Here is a 21159-nt window from a genome sequence, read left to right on the forward strand (position 1 = left end):
AGGTATTTACATTCCGAATCATAACTGTAGCAAAATGACAGTTTTGAAGTAGCCACCAAAATAGTTTTTGGTTTGGGGTCACTGCAACATGAGGAACTGTATGCGGGGTCACGGCATTAGAAAGGTTGAGAATCACTGATCTATAAAATGGGCATAATCATAGTACCTATTTCATAGGGCTGTCATAAAGTTCAAGTGAGATAATTTATGTAAATCTCTATAAACCTCAAGGTGCCATATAAATGTCACCTATTAATATACATATCACATAACCAATTTTGTGAAATATAAATTGTCATATCTTATTGGTTGTTATACCATATTAGCAGAAACCTAAAAACACAGTGGATTCATTTTCAGCTAGGATAACTATTACACACACACACACCAGTTTTCCAAAAGTATACATAATGCATCATCTTACTGTCATAATTTTACATTAATAGAATAGATTCATTAGATATTCCAACATGGAAATTTATGTCGCTTACAGATGTCCATGCTCTGTTTCTACTGCCTCCACCCTGGAAACATTCCATCCTTTTTCTGACAGAACCTTTCAGTGCCTTTACTGCTACTTCCCCCCTATCCACTTCAGGAATATTTGGATCCTCCGGCCATGTGTCACCCCCTCCTCTTGCTCAGTCCTGCCCATAGTGACCTTCTGGAAAGTCCTGTGCTCTCCATGGACCTCACTTAGGGCCTGCCATACCAAAAACATTCTCTTCTCTTTTCTTATGAAACTGGTATATTCAAGGTCTCAGACTTCATTGGGGCCAGGGTGGGGGGTTGCCTCTGGGCTTCTCCACAACTTTAAGGAGAGCAGATACTCCAACAGAGAGACGATGGCTTGGTGCAGTGGAAAAATTACAGAGCCCAGGCCCTGGCTCTACCACTCACTGTCTGTGGGATGGGAGAAAGATCACCTCATGTCTCTTGCTCCTCAGTTGTAAAATGCAGGGCTTGGTCTAGATGGCCCCTGAGACTTGTAACTTGCTGGCCTTTCTCGCTCTGAATTTATTTATGGTCTTAAGAACCAGTAGGTGTTTGCTCATTGTTCTGGAGGGACTCCCCTGGAGCATCCCCATTGCCCCAGGGTGGGTGGACTCTGAGGAATGCTACAGAGACCCAGAAGGATCAGGATTGAGAGGGGGCCTTTAGACTACCCGGTCCCCTCTGCTAAGGAGCTTAGTGGCTAACATGCTGCCTCTTCCTGGGGTTCTCGTGCACTGGAGAGGGCTCTTTCTCTAGTCCCCATTGAAGATGTTCCTCCTAGGGCAGAAGAGCCTCTACACCACCATTTCATTTAATCACTTAATCAGATTAGCTTTTTCAAAGGAATATTCGCTTTTTAAATTCTCAAACATAACCCACCCATCCCACATCTGAGTAGGAAAAGGGAATCAGGGTTACAGTTTGTTTCAGTTAGCACAGTCTCAGTTTCCAAATCCAACACCTCTCCTAAGCATGACTCCTCGGCACCCTGGCTCCTTCAAGCTTCCCTGCCGGCCTAGCTGGCTACATTGTGCAGCCTGGAATTCCAGCTCCAGATTTACCAAGGGTTTGATTCCAAGTTGAGTGGAGATTCTACTTTCTACCTCCCTGCACCTAGAGCTGAAAAGAGCAAACAATACAGAGAACAGAAAACCTTGGGACACTGCTCAGTAAAAGAGCATAGGGAAGGATAATCTCTCCCCTTTTGTCTGCCTTTTTAAATCCTTACTTTCTGTCTTAGAATCAATACTCTGATACTTCCAAGGCAGAAGAACAGTAAGGGCTGGGCAATTGGAGTTAAGTCTAAGTCACACAACTAGGAAGGTTCTGAGGCCACATTTGAACCCAGGACCTCCCATCTCCAGGCCTCCTTCTCTGTCCAACTCAGCCACCTAGCTACCCTATAACTTTTCCTCTTTTACAAGTTCGAGTCATGGTGCTAAAGCAGTAAATTAACTCAGGCCTTTATCCTTTCTAAAGGTCATAGGAAAAAGTGAATGTCTCAGCCGGGAAACTTTTAAAGATGCAGCCTGTTCTGAGTTCTACCCATGTAGTGTGGTAGATAATTTTAGGGTTGTGACTTAAAATCTAAATTAATTGGTTGACAGGGAAAAAATACCAAATAAAATACCCAAGTCAATCTGGAAATTTATGGTAATTTTAATTAATACAGAGGGAAGGATTTTAAGGAGAAAGAGGGAAGAGGGTATAGAATTTCTCCTGCCTGGCCTGTGCCAGGGGGAGTTCAAGATCTACACTGCTAGGTCTCTGAAGGATATTAGAGGTTTCTAAGAGGATAAAGTTTGGAAAGTAAAGGAGGAAAAACTCAGCCAGAAACTCACCACCGAACCAGATAATAGCTGTAGCCACGTCAAGATGCCGAAAGGCCCAACACGCTGCTGCCAGCCACCTCTCTGCCGCCAAAAGGTACTGGAGAGAGGAAGTGATGCAAAATATGTAGACCTTTTACTCTTGTGTCCCCTCCTCTAAACTTTCATGTCTACCAATCACATCAGAGGCTTTTCTCCAGAACTGCACATTCTTTAGTTCTCATCTTCTTTGATTAGATTATATCTTTTGAGTTACTTAAAACTTCTTTGTTAAGTTTAACTTTTGTTAGTTACTTAACCTTTTTGTGAATAATTTAACCTTCATAGTTACTTAACACCTTTTTGTATTAAGATCTTAAAATAGACTTAGCTTAAAGTTCTAGCTTCACTATAAAGTAAGAACTAAGTACTTTCAATTGTTCAATCAGGAGATTACAATTTCATCTTCTCCATAAAGTAAGATCTAAGTAGGGTGGAGTAATCTAAAATTCACAGTAGTAGAGTAAAGAATCAGTTCTCTTAGAAGCACATTTCTAGCACTTCACAGGGTGCTAGATCACTTTCAAGTGATCTTGGCATGTTTAAAGCAAAGCTATGGTTACAAAGAGACCATTGGCAACTTCAAGGAGGGCAGTTTTAGTTGGATAAGGTTGGAAACCAGTTTGCAAGGGTTTAAAAGAAAAGTTAGAGGAAATGAAGCAGAGGCATTAAGTGTAGATGGCTTTTTCAAGGAGTATGACCATGAAGAGAAGAAGAGACATAAAATAACTAATGGGATAATAGGATATGGTGAGAAATTTTTAAAGGATGGAAAGACATGAGTCTCTTCAATAGCTTTTACCCAAGGGGAATGTTTTTGAAAATATGAGCTTAGTCCACTAAGGCACACCTATTATTCTGGATAAAATATCTCTTTTAAAAGGATAGGTAGCTAGCAGATCAGTTGGTAGTTCCAATGTAATCCTTTGTCCTTATGTTTTGTCCTTATATTTTAAAATAAGATTTTGTTTAGGTTATTTTTATGGCCACATATAGGTTGCAAAGTAAACTTCATAAAGGCCTGATAAATGAGCAATTTGTCTAGCTAGTTGCCTGCTGTACTCTGACTAAAGTGGCATTTTCTATGTAGAGCTGATAAAAGTGACAGATCCTGAGAAATTAATGTAATATATAGATAGGAAAGAAGATATTTAAATAAATAATTTAATTTTTTCACATAAAAATCCCTTATGATGTCTCTTTGGTATTTTACTGCAATTTGTTATCTAATATGCTACCTTAAGTAATCCCCCCCAAAAAGTTGATAATACAATTAATCCTGAAAGTGTATGTATAATACATAAATGCATACACATATATACATATATTTCTCTTACAGATTATATAAATGATAGCATCTAGAAAGGAGAATTTTTTTCATTAAATTATAAATATTTAATAAACATGAGGGTAGGTAAAGAGATGCCCTAGAGTACACAAATACATTTGTCATGTTGTTTCTAGTGTCTCCGTTGCTTCTTCAAAATGTCATTTGACCTCATCAAAACAAAATTAGAACTTTTTTAAATGTATAAATTTAAGCCTATAAGATAATAATGTACCCTTTTATTAGTTATGTGTATTTCCATCTCTTAATCATAGTAAATAAATACTTATTTTACATGTTAATTCAGTTAATTTTAACTAAAAATTAAAGTAGAAAAAGCTTTTATTTTATTTTTAAATTTTCTACAGCTTTAAGATCTGTTGCAAGTAGTTATCTTCTTTTAATTTACAAACTAAGTCTACCATCCAGATTTCTCATTAAGGATGTGGATATTTAATGACTTAAATAGCTAATTTCCCAATGAATCAGTCATTGACTTTCTTCTACAACTCACATATGTTTATACTTAAAAAAGAATTTTAGAATCACACTGACAAAATTTTATAACTGAAAGGAATTTTTTAAACCACTTAGTCCAATCCCTCTTTTATAGAGGAGAAAAATTGAGGCCCTGAGAGATAAGCTTACATGCCCAAAGTCTAACAGCTAAGTTGTAACAGAAGTTACATTAGAAGCCAGGCTTTCTGAGGCCTTTTATTGAGACATTCAAAAAAGAATGGTAGAGTGGAAAGACCACTGGGTTTGGAATCAGAGGAATTTGGTCCAATTACCAGCTCTATGGCCTTAAACAAATCACTTTGCTTCAAGGCTTTAGTTTCCTAGTCTTTAAATGAGACAGATGGATTTGTATGATCTCTGGCTCTATCATCATGTGGCTGCCAGTTCATTGTTTTTTCCACTATGCTCTACTGCTTCTGTTTGTAACCTAAATCTAATCCTGGCAAAAACTAAGAACAAAAAAAAAAAGAAATAGACCAAAGTTTCATTGCAAAACTAGCAACTAATAGTTCAGAATATTCAATTTGCTTAGGTGTGCCTACTTTCACTGATAAACCCAGTCCACAGCCCAGGATTCCTCCTAACCCAAATACTTTGTTTTGTTTAGTTCTGCATGAAGCAGTCCTTGAAACTCTAAAGTCATTCACTAGAAAGCAGAATGTTCTTTCCCTTCCCCCTCTTGTTCCTAATACAGTTCACAGATCTATTCCCAATTTCTTTATTAGCAGAGATAAGAATGTGGGACAGCATATGCCACGAGGGTGAAAGATGGCAGTTATCTCTATTAATAATTAGAAATATGGTTATGTAAAAATACCTAGTGGTTAATAAAGTAGTTTTTAGAGTGTCCATTAGCAAAAATGTTTATTATTAAATGTCAGTAGGGAATGGAAATTAGCTCCAAGGAGGCACTCTGGTTTTCAGAGCTAAATTTTTACTAATGCTTTATTTCATATTTCCATAATTCTGATTCTGACTTCTCTAATGGCTATACCTTTCCTTAGCCTGACCTCTGAGTGTAAAAATAGTCTCTGCCACTTTGACAAGTAAGAAAGTCTTCCTTTATCTCTATATCTCTTGATTTTTCCGGAGTACAAATCCTTTCTCTAAGCCCACATATTATTCTCCTCCTGTTAGCTTGTAACTTTTATAAAGAAAAAATGCTATTTTTTTAAATTTGCAATTAATTGTTGTCTCACAGCCTCCAGCCAAGTGTTACAACCAGTGATAGAGTTGTTGATTATACTTAATGGAAATACCATTGAATTCTAGCCTATTTTGAATGTAGTCTTTCATGATTTCTTTTTTGTTCTTGTTATTTCTAAGAGTAACATGTAGTTGTTTCCTCTTTGCACATTTTGACATTGGCCTTGATTGGCTGCCACAACAATCTGTGTTCAGACAAATAAAGGAAATATATACACCAAATAAAACAAAATTTCAAAAGATTGAGAGATGGCAACAGAGGGAATTTGGCAAGACCGTGGATGTGAGGGGAAGGTTCAGTTTGTATAATCCCGGGGTGACACGGGAGCAGTCTCCTCTGCTGCAGAGGCATGGAATAACTAACAGGGCAATCTGATGAGCCATGCATTAAGGGGGAGGCCAGGTGGCTCAGTGGACAGAGGCAGGCCCAGAATCAGGAGGGCCTGAGTCCAGATCGGGCCTCAGACACTGCCTAGCCGTGTGACCCTGGAAAGTCACCTAACCCTATTTGCCTAGATTCTGCCCTTCTGACTTAAAATGGATACCAAGATAGAAAGTAAGTGATAAAGAAATAAAAACCAGTGCATTAGGAGCACTAGGAAACGTGACTGGATTGTGGACCACGTCCCCTGACAGCCTGAGGAGTTTGCACCTTATCCGAGAAGCAAGAGGGAGCCTTGAAGTTTGTTTCTTGTTTTTTAATGGAGAGGGGACACGGCCATGTTGGTGTCTTACACACAGCATCTTTGTACCCATCTGGAGGAGAGATCCGAGGGGGGAGCCTGGAGGCAGCCAGAGCACTCATGAGGACCAGGCAGGCAGGCGGGGGGGGAGGGGTGGCTGATGCCTTCCCCAGGAACAGGAAAGCGAGGAGAGGAATGAGACTAGGGGCAAACCGGCTGAGTTCATCTCGATACAGAGAGGATATTGAGGAAGAGCTGTCCAGCCAACTAAGGCAGAGCTCAAGTCCAGGAGAAAAAGAGGTGGCATATGGATATTTAGATTGGGAAGCTGTCTAAGTTTTTGGTAGCTCCCTGAAAGTTTAGAGAAAGAAAAGAATAAAGCCTAAGAAAGAGGCTGGGATGGGGGCAGCTGGGTGGCTCAGTGTCTTGAGAGCCAGGCCCAGAGATGGGAGGTCCTGGATTCAAATCTGGCCTCAGACACTGCCTAGCTATGTGACCCTGGGCAAGTCCCTTAACCCCACTGCCTAGCCCTTATCTTAGAATTGATTTTAAGCCAGAAGGTATGAGTTTTTTTAAGAGGAGGAGAAGAAGAAAGAGCGTTAGAGAGTGAGCACACATACTAGGAGAGGAGGAGTCACAGAGAGAGCATGTCACAAGTCAGAAAAGGTGAGGGTCCAAAAAGACCGACTTCTTCAGCTTTTTTCCTCTGCTGCATCACACTGTGGACTCATTGAGTTTGCAGCCCACTATAATCCCCAGATCTTTTTCAAGACATACTGTCTAACCCTATTTCTTGTGTCTTTAGTGTATAAAGCGTAAAAAGGAACATTTACCCCTATTGAACTTTTATTACTAGATATATCCCAGTGTTTAGGACCCCTTAATTTGTATCCAGTTCATTAGCTAGTTGTGTCACCTACCATCATCTATGCCTTTATCCAAGTTATTGGTTAAAAATGTTAAACAACAAAGACACAACCATTTAATAACTACTCTTTGAGGCCTTAATCCATCTATCAGCATTATTGCCTAATCTGTATCTCTTCATCTTCTCCACAAAAAGAGCATAAAATAATCTTTCAAAAGCTTTATTTACTACAGTCTATGTAAAATATATATCTTTAGCATTCTTTTCATCCACTATTTTAATAATATGCAAATCTTTTTCTCTTGGTTCTTTATTCCTGAGCACTATTTTCCAATACTTTTCCATTTTACCTTACACTCACCTTTTCATTGAAATCATCAGGGAACATAGCAAGTTTTAAGTAGAATTTCTCTGCCTCTTCATCCTCCATAATAGATGTTGAAGCATACATTGAAATTACTTTCATAGTTGTCTTTTTGATGTTTCATTTTAGTGTATTTGGTTTTTTATTTAGGGGTTTTAGTTTTATGTGATTTTTCTCTTGGGGCAGCTGGGTAGCTCAGTGGACTGAGAGTCAGGCCTAGAGACGGGAGGTCTTGGGTTCAAATGTGGCCTCTGACACATCCCAGCTGTGTGACCCTGGGCAAGTCACTTGACCCCCATTGCCTAGCCCTTACCACTCTTCTGCCTTGGAGCCAATATACAGTACTGATTCCAAGATAGAAGGTGAGGGTTAAAAAAAATTTTTTTTAAATGAACACTATGGAAGTATGTTTTACGTGACAAAAGAGAACTCCTACTCTAAAAGAGAGAGACAATACATACCAAGGGGTTCCATGGTGCTTCAAGGGGAATGTGCCGCAGGTCCTTAAGGCTCAGCAGCCAAGATGACAGTATGGGACCCGCCCTCTTTGACATCCTTTCTATTGACAACATTATGTCTGTTTCTAATGTGAAACCATTTGACAGTGCCAAGGATCTTGTTGTGGAGGACGTTGTATGCCATTGCTTCAGTAGCCACAGCTTCTGAGGAGACTGAGGCTGAAGTACCCGCACAGGTGGTTGGCGGCGAGTCTCCCTAGAGGTTGTTCCCTGGATGATGACTGTAGGGGAAAACTGGGAATAGTTTGGTGGTCTGAGAAGGCACTTTTAGGCTTTCCTGCTCGGCGGCACTTGGGTTGATGGCTGGTAGGGCAGGGAGGGTCCCTATTTCTACAAGTTTTTGTCCCCTACATTATGGTAGCATGGGCCAGGCCTGGGGGACTGGGCACACTGCTATCCTGAGGCTTTGAGATTTACACACCTACATGAAATTATGTTTTTTATTGCCTTTGGGCCCACCATGAACCCAGTATCTTTATTTGCCTCTCCAAACACAAGCCATCCTTCCACTTAGCTGCAGCTTTTTTTTTCTCTTCTAATTTAATTTCTAGCAAAAATGTGGATATTGATACAATTCCGTTTCTCCAGCCATCTATTCACTCAATGGTCACTGGATAAAGATCTTGCATTTAGAGAACCAACAACTTTGTGTTTAAAGACAATCTAGAAATTCTAAGTGTCATCCTTTGCACCCTCTTTGGCCATTCTATAACCATCAATGTAAAAGTTAAGGAAGCTGAAGAAGTCTGAGGGCTCCTATCTCATTTTCCTTTTGCTTCGTATTTTGTAATCGCACAGGAATTAATCATCTGGTGGCCAACCTCCTGGTGATAAGCTTTTATGTTCTCAGCTCTTTTGGCCCTTGAAAAATAGAGAATCATGTGTTATCAGGACCACATTCAGCCATCTTTCTTGCCTGATAGAGCCTGCTCCCAAAGCTCCTCTATCTGGCCCTAAAAAGCCAGTGACACTTTGTGCCACGAGGAGGCACCGGCGCAGGCTCTCTGACCCCCAGAGCTGAGCCCGCTGATCTCCTCTGATCCCTGTATGAAATACCGCCAGCATCACTCCCCTCTTTTTACAAAGCTGGGATAAGTCAGGACCGTCTAATGCCCTTTTAGCTCTGCTCTTGCTCAGAGCCAGGAATAGCAAAACATCCGGGGAAAAATAAACCCATTAACCTTTTCTTGTTTCACATAAAAGATTTTGTTTTATATTCTATCATTTTATTGTATAACAAATATACCTTAACCTTGGTGTGAGCTCTAGATCTAGTTAGCAAATCTATCCATGCTCTCTGTGTATCTGACAGCATAGTCTTCTTTGAGCTCTCCTAGACTTAGAGAATTGCATTTAGAACAAAATTTATAAACTACTTTAGCCAACCATTTGGGTCAAAGAGACTGTCCTTTTCGTTTAACTTCTGTACACTGTTCATTCCTTCATGCCTATGCCATACACACATTTGGCCCTTAATAGCTATGAATAATAGTAGTGGTCCATGAGATTATATACCAGAGTAAAACTGTCCTTTAACCAAGTCCTTTATAACCAAATTTCCTCTTTTCAACTGGAAAAAAGTCAACTTCCAAAAATTAAATGAAGCAATCCCTTATAATTTGTTAACCTGGCATATCAATATCTATGCAAAGATGTATGTTTTTAATAAGGTCATACTCACCCCCCAAAAAATAAGAAAAAGTGGCCTTAAAGGAGAATGAAGTTTGATATATAAGAAACAAAAGGGGCAGCTGGGTGGCTCAGTGGATTGAGAGCCAGGCCTAGAGACGGGAGGTCCTAGGTTCAAATCTGGCCTCAGCCACTTCCTAGCTGTGTGACCCTGGGCAAGTCATTTGACCCCATTGCCTAGCCCTTACCACTCTTCTGCCTTGGAGCCAATACACAGTATTGATTCTAAGATGAAAGGTAAGGGTTTAAAAAAAAAAAAAACATGGGAATGGGGGCAGTGCAAAGGAGAGAGCTCAGCTCTTTTCTCCTCTGTGGGACCTTCTCTCAGATACCTCGCTGTCTCTGCTCTTCTAAGGGTCTTAGAACCCTTTGGATCTCTTCTTTGCTTCCATTTCCTACCACATACCTTAAATTTATCTTTATCTCCCCCTGCCTCTAGCAGAATGTAAGGGCAGCAACTTTCATTTTTGAAGTGAAATCATCATTTCATCTGTACCTTTAGTACCTGGCACAGTGCCTTTCACAAAGTAACCTTAATAAATGTTTGTTGAATCATATCATTGAATTTTTGAAAAGATGTGAATACCTAATTTTGAATGTAACAGAAATGGCACAGAAATTTGGAGTTAAAAAGCTAAGTACAATTCTCTTAGACTCATTTGGAAAGAGGAGGTAGGGATGGAGAGTAAGACGAGATGATCTCTAAGGTTCCATCTACATCTAAATCTGTGATCTGCACTTAAGAGTCTCTCATAATCCCTTTCTGGATATAACATGCATCCATCTGAATTGATAAGGATAGTTAAGGCAAGGCCTGGCTTCTCGAATGATCATTCCAAAGTGCCAGTTATTGATCATAATCAGTCCAAAGAGGTCTCTAACAGTGGGCTTCAGAATTCTATCTTTGTCCATATTCTTTTTCATTATTATTTTTATAGGTCCCAGAGATGAAGTGTAAATAATAAATAATGTGTTGAATAAAGGAAATAAGATCCTAAAAGATTTAAAGTGAAATTTATTAGAGATAAAATTTTACAACATGTGAAGTATAAAATTAGAAGATTTAACTTTGGTCATATGAAAACTTGCAGGTTTCAATTGGTGATATAATCAGTAGAATCAGTAGTCTACTATATTTTAAACTTCTTGAGGACAGGAATAATATGTCTTTTTTATCTTCCCTCAGTTCTCAGTACTGTGTAACAGTAACACAGTGGTGTACTCAGTACAGCATGTCAGATGATTAATATTTTTCAAATAAATGAATAATTCCATCAATGTGAGCAAATATGATCTTAAGGTGCATTAATTTGGAGTGTTGTGTTCAGTTATAAGTGTCATCTTTTAGGAGGGACGTTGGCAAACAGAAATGGGTCCCAAAAAACATGATACGTGAAGTGACTTAAAACCTTGTCATATGAAAAAGTATTCAAAGAACTAAGGATGTTTATCCTGAAGAAGACTAGAGCAAGAAGATGGGGATTCAAGTTATTTGGTATAGCTTCAAGGGGCAGAAGTTAGAGAAAAGAAGATTTCAGTTCAAAAAGAGAAGAAGTTTAACTTTAAAATGTCAGTGAAATAAGTTACTTACAACTGTCTGTCCCCATCACTAGAAGTATTCAAGCACAAACCTAATTAGCAGTTTTCAGAGATATCATAGACTAGTTGATCTTTTTAAGATCCCTTCCTGACACATGGTAGATACTTAATAAATGCTCATTGAATGATTAGTTAATTATTATAATTATCTAACATAATTAACTGATTAGTTAATTCTGTTAATGTAGTCGCTTTAGGAAAGAAAACAAAGTCATTAGTCTGAGAAGGGAACTAATTCTTCACAAATAAAGCAATTGGACATTTGGGGCCAGAGTTGAAGGAGTGGTTACAGAACAGGCCAGGATCCCCAGGGCTCCCCCGGCTCCCGGTGAAGCACTTCCACAGGGGCTCAGGCCAGCCTCTGGAGCAAACCCTTGTGCCCCCTCTCACCTCTTAATCTCCCTCAGCAGTGAGGTGCTAAGTGAAAAGAACTGTGTCTGGGCTCAGAAGACCCGGTGTCTCCCCCAGCCTGTAGGTAGCTGCCTGCATGATCTTGAACAAGTCAGACTCTTCCGTAAAATGAAAATCCTTGAGGTCATTCTAAAGTCCTTCTTGGACCCTCCCCCCCCTCCCCGCTTCCCCTCTCAGTTTTGGTACCACTGCTGTGGTCTGGGTCTCCTCCTCTGCATGGCACCTTCCCCCAGGTCACGCCTGCTGAACCAGGGCCTCTCCACCCCCTGGATGCAGTGATCTGCTTGTCTCCTCTCAGTTCTCTACTCACCAGCAGCCCTGCATCCCCAGCTGCCCTTTGTCCCTCACACTTCCCTTCCTCCCAGGTTCCTGGGCTCTGCGCTCTGTATCATCGCCGTATGCAGGATGTGGCCAGCACCTAGTGATCTTCCCTCCTAGGCACCCCTTTTCTCTGTGGCCTCCCGCCCCACCCAGGGGTCTCCCAAGGTGGACCATATCTCCCCCTCACCCTCCAGGAGCCTCCCTTCCCTTCCCTCTGAAAATCCATGAGCAGGGTCCTTTCCAAGGCAGAAGAGAGGGAAGGGCTAGGTCATGGGGCTTATTGACTTGTCCAGAGTCACAGACGGAAGAATTGCCTGAGGTCAAATTTGAACCCAAGTCCTCCCATCTCTGGGCCTGGGCCTCCACCCCAGGAGCCACCTATCTTATCACCTCCTGATCAAAGAGCCTTCTTGACTGTCCCCCTCTATCTTTCCAGTCTGCATCCCTGGGTCACCCCACTTGTTCTGTGATCCAGGAGCCACCCCATCCGCTGACTCTTCTCTGGCCTAGAACTCTCCCCTCCTCTTCTGCACCTCAGGGCGCCCCCCCCCACCGGGAGAGACCTCCCGTCTTCTCCCATCCATCACTGACCCTCTGAAAGCACAGGAGCTGGTTTTCATTCTCTCTTCCCTGCTCCCAGAGGTTCCGTTCCTCGATCGCCCCTTTGTGTCGGTGCACTGGAGAGAATGTCTCAAGTCCCTCCTCCAAGTGGGCCACCGAAGGGCCAGGAGAAACCATCCCCTGCCTGCCCCCAACAACAGAGCGGCCGGCTCCACTGTGAGAGCCGCCAGGCTTCTCCCGGGCTCCCCTTCCCATTCCATCCCAGAAGCCGCCTTCCCTCACCTGGCCCTTCCTTTCTGTAATGGTCGGCCGGAACCCAGGCCAGCACACGCTCCCGGGGAGATGGGCGCGAGGGAGAAGAGCCCCAGGAAGGCATCCTGGCCGGCCCCGGAGCCCAGATCCCAGGAGCCAGGGGGTGGGGGAGAGCAGCCGTGTGTGCAGGGGGCTGACCCGGAAGGGGCCAGGGAGAGCTTTAGACAGCGAAGGACGCTTTATTGGGTCCTGGACAGGATGGAGAACCACTCACGTGGGGAACAATGATTTTCACCTGCGTGTCATAGAGTGGGGACAGACTGAAGGTGGGAGACCATGAGGGCACTGACTGTGCTCCCGGCAGGGCTGGGGGAATAGTGATGCATGAGGAGGACCCTGGGGAAAGAGAAATGACTAGAGCCAGCTTTGACAGGCTGGGGGGGGGGGGCACAGCTGGAGGATGGCACCTCCTTTGTGCCAGTCCCATCTGACCTCCACCTGAAACATCCATGCTACATGGGCCGTCTGCCCCATCAGAATGGGAGCTTCTCCAGGGCTGGACTGTCTGGCTTTTCTTAGTACCTCCAAAGTTGAGAGCAGGACTTTGTATAGTTAGCACTTAATAAACACCAACGTTGCAAAATCAAGTGATGATTAGAATGGTGCCACTGCCCTTGAGGAGGGGGTCCACCCAGAGTATTTATGGCAGTCTCTACCAAAAAAAAAAAGAATGTGGCTCGATTTTTCTTCCAAAGGACATCAGAAATTGAGGGAGAAAATATGAATCCTAAAATGTCAGAAAACAATTGTCAAAATTTGTTTCTACACATAATTGAAAAAAAAGACAACAAATTGAGGGAGAAAAATCTAAGGTGGCAAACTGAACTGGGTTGTGCCTTTTTCCATAATCTGTCTCATGTGTAGATGCTTGTATTTTATATAGTGCAGCACTGAAGACTTCCTGTTCGAAGGCGAAACCCACAAATACCATACAATGAAATCTCATCTGCCAACTGTTAATACCCACACCTTTTCCCTGCTGGGATTGTTTGTGACCATGTCGCAAAGCCTGAAAGTGAATGATGGTAAAACAAGAGAGAAATGTGTTAAAATCTGATTGGTATTTTTTCCCCTTAATTTTAGGAGTGGAAAGCTAAACAACCATTTAGAAGCTGCTATTCATGAGGCCATGAGTGAACTGGACAAAATATCTGGGAACGTAAGTGACTGTTTTTACATTTACTGTACTTCTTTGAAAAGAAGGATATTGTTTTCAGCAATTTCTCTGTGATGATGCTATCAGGCTATATCAGATATAATTTCATAAGTATTAAATGGGAGGAGGGCAAAAATAACTGATACTTTAAAAGTAAATTTTTTTTAAATCACTGTCAACTGTATAATTATTCCCAGATGACAATCTTTTTTGTCATCTATGATATCTATATTTCCTTTTAAAGTCTAAGTTATAAAATATTGAAATTATTGAAATTACCAATCCCTTTCTTTAAATTGTTCCCAATGACAAATATTGATAATTGTTAGTTTACATCATATTGAACTAAATATTAAATGTGTAAGCATCCAGAAAACTGACAATACTTCATTGAACTCATTTAGAAGTGAGAGGAACTGCAGAGTTCCATCACCCTTGATTTTACATATGAGAAAACTGAGTCTTCGAGAGGATAGACTTACCTAAGGCTATTAGTATAGCAAGTATTACAGTCAGAATTTCTGGATAGAAGGTTAAGAATCATTAGATCTTTAAGTTCCTTTCTTCTGTGATTTTTTTTATTCTGATATGATAAAATTAAATTGTGAAATCTCCAATAGTAAATAAGCAGTTACCTTTTTTTAAATACATATATACATCTGTATATATAGTATATATAAAGACATTGTTCTCATGAAGGGAAGAGGGAAAAGAACAATAATTGATTAAGTTCTGTGTACTGTGTCCCCTGCATTATGCTAAACATTTTATGAATATTATCTAATTCAATCTTTAACAGTAACCCTGAGAGATAGGTGCTATTATTATTTGCATTTTATAGTTGAGGAAACAGAATCAGACGGGTTAAATGACTCTCTCAGGGTCACACAGCTAGTAAGAGCTTGAAGACATATTTGACTTCCCAACTCCAGGCCCAGCACTCTGTCTATGAAATCAGTGGTTTAAAAAACGGGGCGAAACAATGCCAGGATTTCCTGAGATCATAGACCTAAAGCTGGAAAGAACTTAAAGTCCCTCCATTTTATAGATAAGGCATCTGAGATTCAAAGAGATTAATTGACTCCTCACATAACTAGTAAACTACAGAGGTGATATTTGACCATAACTCTCAATCCATGACTCTTTCCACTTTACCACGAAGCCCCCTGCTTGTAGCAGGTTGCAGATGATTTACCCAGAATGCAATTAGAGCAAAAGGTTGGCATTCTTTTCCAGACAGAAGATCATTGATCCACAGTGCAAACACCTTTTTCTCTGACATTTCCAATTCCAAATAATGAGCATCTATTCACTGTTTATGTGTGAGGTACTGAGTGAGGAACTAGAGCTAGAGACAGAAATTAAACAGACCCTGATAGGTTTTCACTATGTCCTCAGTTCCAGAGTTTGTAGAGTTGGGTTCGAGGATATAGTTAGGCCCAGGACACTTAGAATGGTGCCCTTTGCATAGGAAGTCAGGAGGTAGCAGAGCCCAACTAGAATCCAGTTCCCTTTATTTATAGCCCCTTTTTTCTCTAAAAGCATTTGCCCCAGATTTCCAGAATTTTTCACTGTGATGTCAATAGAACAGAGGAAGTAAGGTCTCATTTCACTCTTGTTCATTTTTATTTGTGGTTGAGACTGAATATATTATTGGTGGTTGCCAAGGATTTAATTTCTAAATCCCAAAATGAATTATTAAAGTAAAATTTAAATTATGGTAGTTTTATTTAAAATAGAGGGAACATATTAAGGAATGAGAGAGAGAGAGACAACTCCAGCTTCCTCTGAGCCAGGTAGAAATTCTAAGGCCCTAATCAGGGGAAAAATCTCTCAAGACAATGGGCCTTTCTCGGAGGTTTATACCTCCAAGAAAGGCAGAGTTACTAAATCAGCCTTTCACTCACTAACAGTGACCGTCTAAAAAGAAAGCAGTCTAAGGTCTCCTGCACAATATCTTCCTGGGATCCAGTTCCACAGCCAAGTCCAAGTGTCCATCTTCCAGGCTCTCCTCTGAGTGAGAGTTCTTTGATCTAACAAATAAATATCTACTTCTGGCCTCTGTTTCTCTTTTTAAAGATCTTTTTTTCTTGTGTCACCTCCCCTAAATTTCACATCTTCCAATCACAGCAGATGCTCCTCTCCAGGACTGCCAGCTCTTTAGTTCACACCTTCTTTGGTTAGATTATACCTTTTTTGATTACCACCTTTTTTAGTTAGTTTACCTTTTGTAGTAAGTTAACACCTTCTTGTAGTTAAAATGGGTGGATCTATTTCAAATACTGAGTTACCACCTTTTGGGGATTAAAATCTAAAAATAGACTGGATTACAATTCAATCTTCCCAATAAAGGAAGAACTAAGTACCTTCATTGTTACAATCAGGAGATAGCTAAATCCAATCTTCACACTCTATCCAGTTTCGGGGAACTTAATGACCTCATAAGGTAGGTCCCTTTCCTAGTTGCCTGTCACTGACTGTTAGCACCTTCTTAATGGCCCCAAAGCAGGCCTGCTTGTAACTTCTGCTTTCTTAGTTCTAGCTCTGTCTTTAGAAGACAACTTAAGAGAGGCAAAACGGGGCCCTGAAAGGGGTGAGGGAGGCTGGAAGCCCGAGGGACCTTGAGCAGTCACTGTAGCCCTTCAGAGACTGTTCTCCGTAACATCAGCAACTTCATCCCTTCCAGGCTTTCAGCCCTGTGAGCACGGGCCTCGTTCTGCCCTAGGAGGAGCCTTTGGAGATTTTATATAGTGACTCCCGCCTGAGTCTAATCTCCAAGGGAAAATGTCCCTTTTTTTTGTCCTTCTAAACTCTTTCCCTTCTATCTCAGCATCCATACGGAGTATCCATTCCAAGGCAGCAGAGCGGTAAGGGCTAGGCAATGTGGGTTTAGTGACTTGCCCAGGGTCACCCAGCTAGGAAGCATCAGAGGCAAAATTTGAACCTAGGACTTTCTGACTCCAGGCCTGGCAGTCTATTCCCTAAGCCACCCAGCAGCCCCTGCTTCCTTCAAAGAAGCTAAAACTGCCTCCGTTCTGTCTTGTAACGTGTAAATGTTTTCAACCTAATTTTTGCACAAAGGTACTGACCTCTGGCTGGTAGCCATCCCCCCCCCCCCTGCCCTCAGGCCAGCCTCAGCAGTGCCTAAGACAGGAGCGCCCGAGGCCACCTGGGCAGACACAGCCCGTACCCCCAGCCTGCTCCCGGCTCCTCCAGCAGATGGCATTGTGCCCTCCCTTCTCTCCCAGCAAGCTTGTTCCTCCGTAACCGCACCGAACAATACGCGTCTCTGCCTCGAGACAGCCATTCGTCTGATGATCTCCCAAGTGGGCTGCGTGCCCACCAAGGCATGCTGGGTGTGTGCCTGCAGTCATTAGAGCAGGGGCATGTTGTGCTGACTGTCACTCCTCTGTTCAGCTCCTCTGGGATTCCTCGGCACAGGCTTGCTGGAGGTCACCCGATCCAACCCCTTGGTGGACAGATGAGGAACGTGTGAGACCCCAAAGATAAATCAATTGACTTGCCCAAGGTCCCACCACTGGCTGGTAGCAAAGCGAGTCCGGGGTCCGCCGGGTGCCTTGACGGGCTGAGGGGCATCCCGGGCGCTGTGCTGTTCCACAGGCCGCTTCCCGAGAGGGCTCTCCACCTCTCGAGGAACGGCAGACCTGATTGGAGGTTTGGTGTTGTACCATTATTCACTTACACAAACGAATACTAGGGCAGTAGGCTTTGCGTGAAAATGCATGTATAACCCGGATCCAACTGCTTGTCGGCTCCGGGAGGGAGACAACATGAATCATATAACTTGGGAAAACTTGTGGGGTCATTTGTTATTAAGATAAAGATCAAACATTAAAAATAAATAGGTCTTTTTCAGAAATCAGGCAGGATTTGTGACTTGCACCTCCTCAGTTTTTCTGGTTTCCTCATTTCCAGGTTCACCAAATCCCACAGGGAGATAGACAAGTGAAGCCTCCAAAGCCCAAGAGGAGGAAGATTTCCAGATAACATTGAATGTCTTGGTTGATGGTCCAGTATTTATCAAAAGGAACATGCACATACATCTGTCAGTAGGTACTGGTATAGCTATGCCTATATCAGTATCTGGATCAAGGCAGATCGCTGTCACCACTACCGGGTGCTAAATGAAACAGTGGTACCATTTTTTTTCTGATCAGGAAGGATACCGAGTGCTGGATAAGCTAATCAAAATCCTTGAAAGATGGTGATAACAAGGCATCAAGTGATTACTGAAAACTTTTTTTCTATAATACTAAAATTGTGATTATAAGAAATAGTCCAAATGTTTCTGAGAAATTTTCATTGTGTATATAGATAATACAGAATTTCATGGTGATATCTGAATTGTAAATACTGTACAATATTGTCATGTACACGCGTACCTGATGCACACTTTATCTTTTATTGTACAAAAAAAATAGTGTACAAAATTCTTTGGTTTCTATTGAGTACACATACCAGAGACTACCAGTGTAAAGTGATAAATAAAAATACAGCCTAAATGCTTTTATATGATAATGTAAAAGATGCTGTTTTTGTATTTAACAGCAGAGAAAAGGCATGATTATGTAATACCTTAATTATGACATACACTTCACACCACTGAGTGTTCATTTATATTGTCTGTTTGGAATGAACCCTGCCTGGAAGTACTGTACTCCATTTCGGGTCTCTGTAGGAGCGTGCAACCTTGCAGATTCCTAAGGGGATGTGGGCTCACAGGTCTAAATTAAGAATTCAAAACTGCAACCATTTGTTGCATATTTTTTTTACCTAAGTTTTAAAGTAGAATAGGTTTTATAAAAAAAAAAATCTTAGATGGACTATTTTATTCAGCCATTTCTGTAGTTAAAATTTCATAGCCACCTGTTGAACTGCATCACTTGTATGATACACCACCATTGACTCTCAAAAACTGTGTTGATTAGCATCCATTATCTGACCTGAGAAGACATCCTGTTTACACACATGGAGGCAAGGGCTCCATTTCAAAGGCATCATCCGATAAAGACAAAATCCATTTTGATTTTTATAGTAACAGAACCACACATGTGTCATCCGAATGCTTTTCATATCCATTCTTCAGTATTACTAAACCAGTCGTTAAGGTGGCTTACAAAATTATTAGCAGTGGTAATTTTTTATCAGTATTATGTAACATATCAGATTTATTTTATTTAAAGAATTATTTATACCATTAACAGATTCTTATATATATTAATGTGGCTGAAATGTGCAGGTTAAATCTATTAACCAAATTATTTATATTATATTAAGTAAAAAATGTGAAACAAATGTAGAGAGGAAATAATACACTACAAATATACAAACCTGAAACTGTGAGCCATTGTAAAGTACAAGAAAATTAATAAGAAATGTAGCACAACATCATTTTCCGTCTTCACATGTTTTGTGGTGGTGGTACAACCCCATCTCCCAGGCAGCAGAGCATAGGTTTCACTCCTCCGGCCTGGCCGGGGGGGGAAGGCCTGTTGGATGGGGTCCTCAGGAGCTCCTCTCCCTTCATGCGTGGAACCACCACGTTTTCCTGACCCAACGATGAGCGCGTGGCTCTGACGTTGGCTAGGAGAGCGAGTGAGCAGCGCGTTGGCGGGTTCCTGCCCATGCTGCCCGAGCATGGAGACACCGTCACGGAGCTCTTCCAGCATCCGCCTCAGCGCCCCCCCGCTTCTCACATGGCCAGCGCTTGGTGGTCCCTCCCCAACCCCTCTCCCACTCCCCCCAACCTGATGGAATGCAATCAGCTACACTAAGCTCCAGCGGCCTGGAGGCAGGACCCCTTCCTTCTGGGGGGTAGGTTCATTTTGTCTTTTCTGTAATGGCGGGGAGCCTTGCCATAGTCCTTCATGCAAACTCATGTGAAGTGATTCTTTGTGTAGTTCAGTTAACACTTTTTGTTACAAGTTGATGTGTTTGTTATGTTTAAACAGTTAATGTTGTCCATTTCCGTACCAACCTGCTTTTCTGCTGTTTTGTCTTTCCCGGATGTTTTTATTCACAGATTCACATATGTGTGCGGACACGTGTGGATGTGTGGCAGTGTGTGCGTGTGCCTGTGTGGGTGTTGATATTTAGGGCTTTTTGTTTTTCTGTTTTTAAAGTTTTGTTTTTCTGTCCTAAAACTGAGTTTGTATTGACCAACCCTTTTTTTTTTTGGACATTTTAAACTAATTAGGTTTGTACTTTTCTCACCAATGTATACTTTACATTAGTAGACTATGTAAAGTATTTTTATGCACTTGATCTCATTGGTTAATAATGGCATTGATGTGGGTGCTAGGAATAGTTTGTTTCAGTCCATACAGGTTTTTTTTTCCTCTTTTAGAGTTTTTATGGTTTCATGTAAGCAGTTAATGTAAATATTGTGAGCATTACAGGTCATGCAGTGCTGTAACATTTTTTTAAAATGTTGCACCTACTTTACAATTAAAAAAAACTGGTCACTCATACTTGAATTTTGCCCATAGAGCCATTTCTTTCTCTCTGCACTGAAGCATACTATCCATTTTTGATGGAGGCATGCCCTCCTCACTTAGAATATTTTTTGCCTAACAGCCACTTTTTTTGTTAAAGCTAAAGATGGAACTGATACAAAACAAAAACCTTTTTGTCCCTTTAATGAAAGTAGCATATCCTGCTGGAACAAAAGGAACCAGAGTATGGGGGTGACATCCCTAAGGAGCTCAAGTATGAGAGCTGAGCCAAAGGGTATTCTGAACAAGTAAGAAACAGCTTTTGCCTTCCAACTTCCAGCTGCTGCCATTAAAGGTAATTCAGGATTTTCATATGTTTGAATGGATTTTTTTTCTTGTTACCACTTCTCCATCCCAATATGACTGAAGATGCCAAATTAAGACGAGCGCCTGCAATGTGGAAAGTGCACACACACTCCCTCATGTCATCAAGCTCTTTTTACCATTTACTTCAAACACCCAATTTTGTATTGCTGATGGGCCGAATTTTTCTTATTTTGTCACCAAACACCATTAACATTCAAACATGATCATGCAGGCAGAAGTTAGAGGCTCTGCCAAAGATCTGCACACTAATAGTGACTTCCCTCCCCACCTCCACCAAAATCCAGTTCCTTTTGAGTGTTAATAAGAACAATGAAACTTCCCTACAATCATCTCTATGGACAATCCCTATTATTTTTCTTTGTGGATCATTCTGTTAGTTGCTACCCTTTCACATTTATGATTTTCCAAAGTTTTCAGTGC

General features: G+C 41.3%; 1 protein-coding gene across 10 annotated transcripts in view; it reads left to right on the top strand.

The window, feature by feature from the left end:
• Positions 1-20394, top strand: part of MBD5 (methyl-CpG binding domain protein 5) — a 447080-nt gene extending 426686 nt beyond the window's left edge. For 9 of the 10 annotated variants that reach the window (XM_056797196.1, XM_056797197.1, XM_056797195.1 and 6 more), the window contains 2 exons: positions 13825-13900; positions 17834-20394. In XM_056797196.1, coding sequence (XP_056653174.1) covers positions 13825-13900; positions 17834-17905 — 148 coding nt within the window. In that variant the 3' untranslated portion in view covers positions 17906-20394. Of the gene's footprint in view, positions 1-13824; positions 13901-17833 lie in introns of those variants that run through there. The other variant, XR_008911762.1, reaches the window with a different exon arrangement.
• Positions 20395-21159: the final 765 nt, after the last annotated feature.

The sequence above is a fragment of the Monodelphis domestica genome, chromosome 4 (assembly GCF_027887165.1).
Source record: "Monodelphis domestica isolate mMonDom1 chromosome 4, mMonDom1.pri, whole genome shotgun sequence".
Taxonomy (NCBI): domain Eukaryota; kingdom Metazoa; phylum Chordata; class Mammalia; order Didelphimorphia; family Didelphidae; genus Monodelphis; species Monodelphis domestica.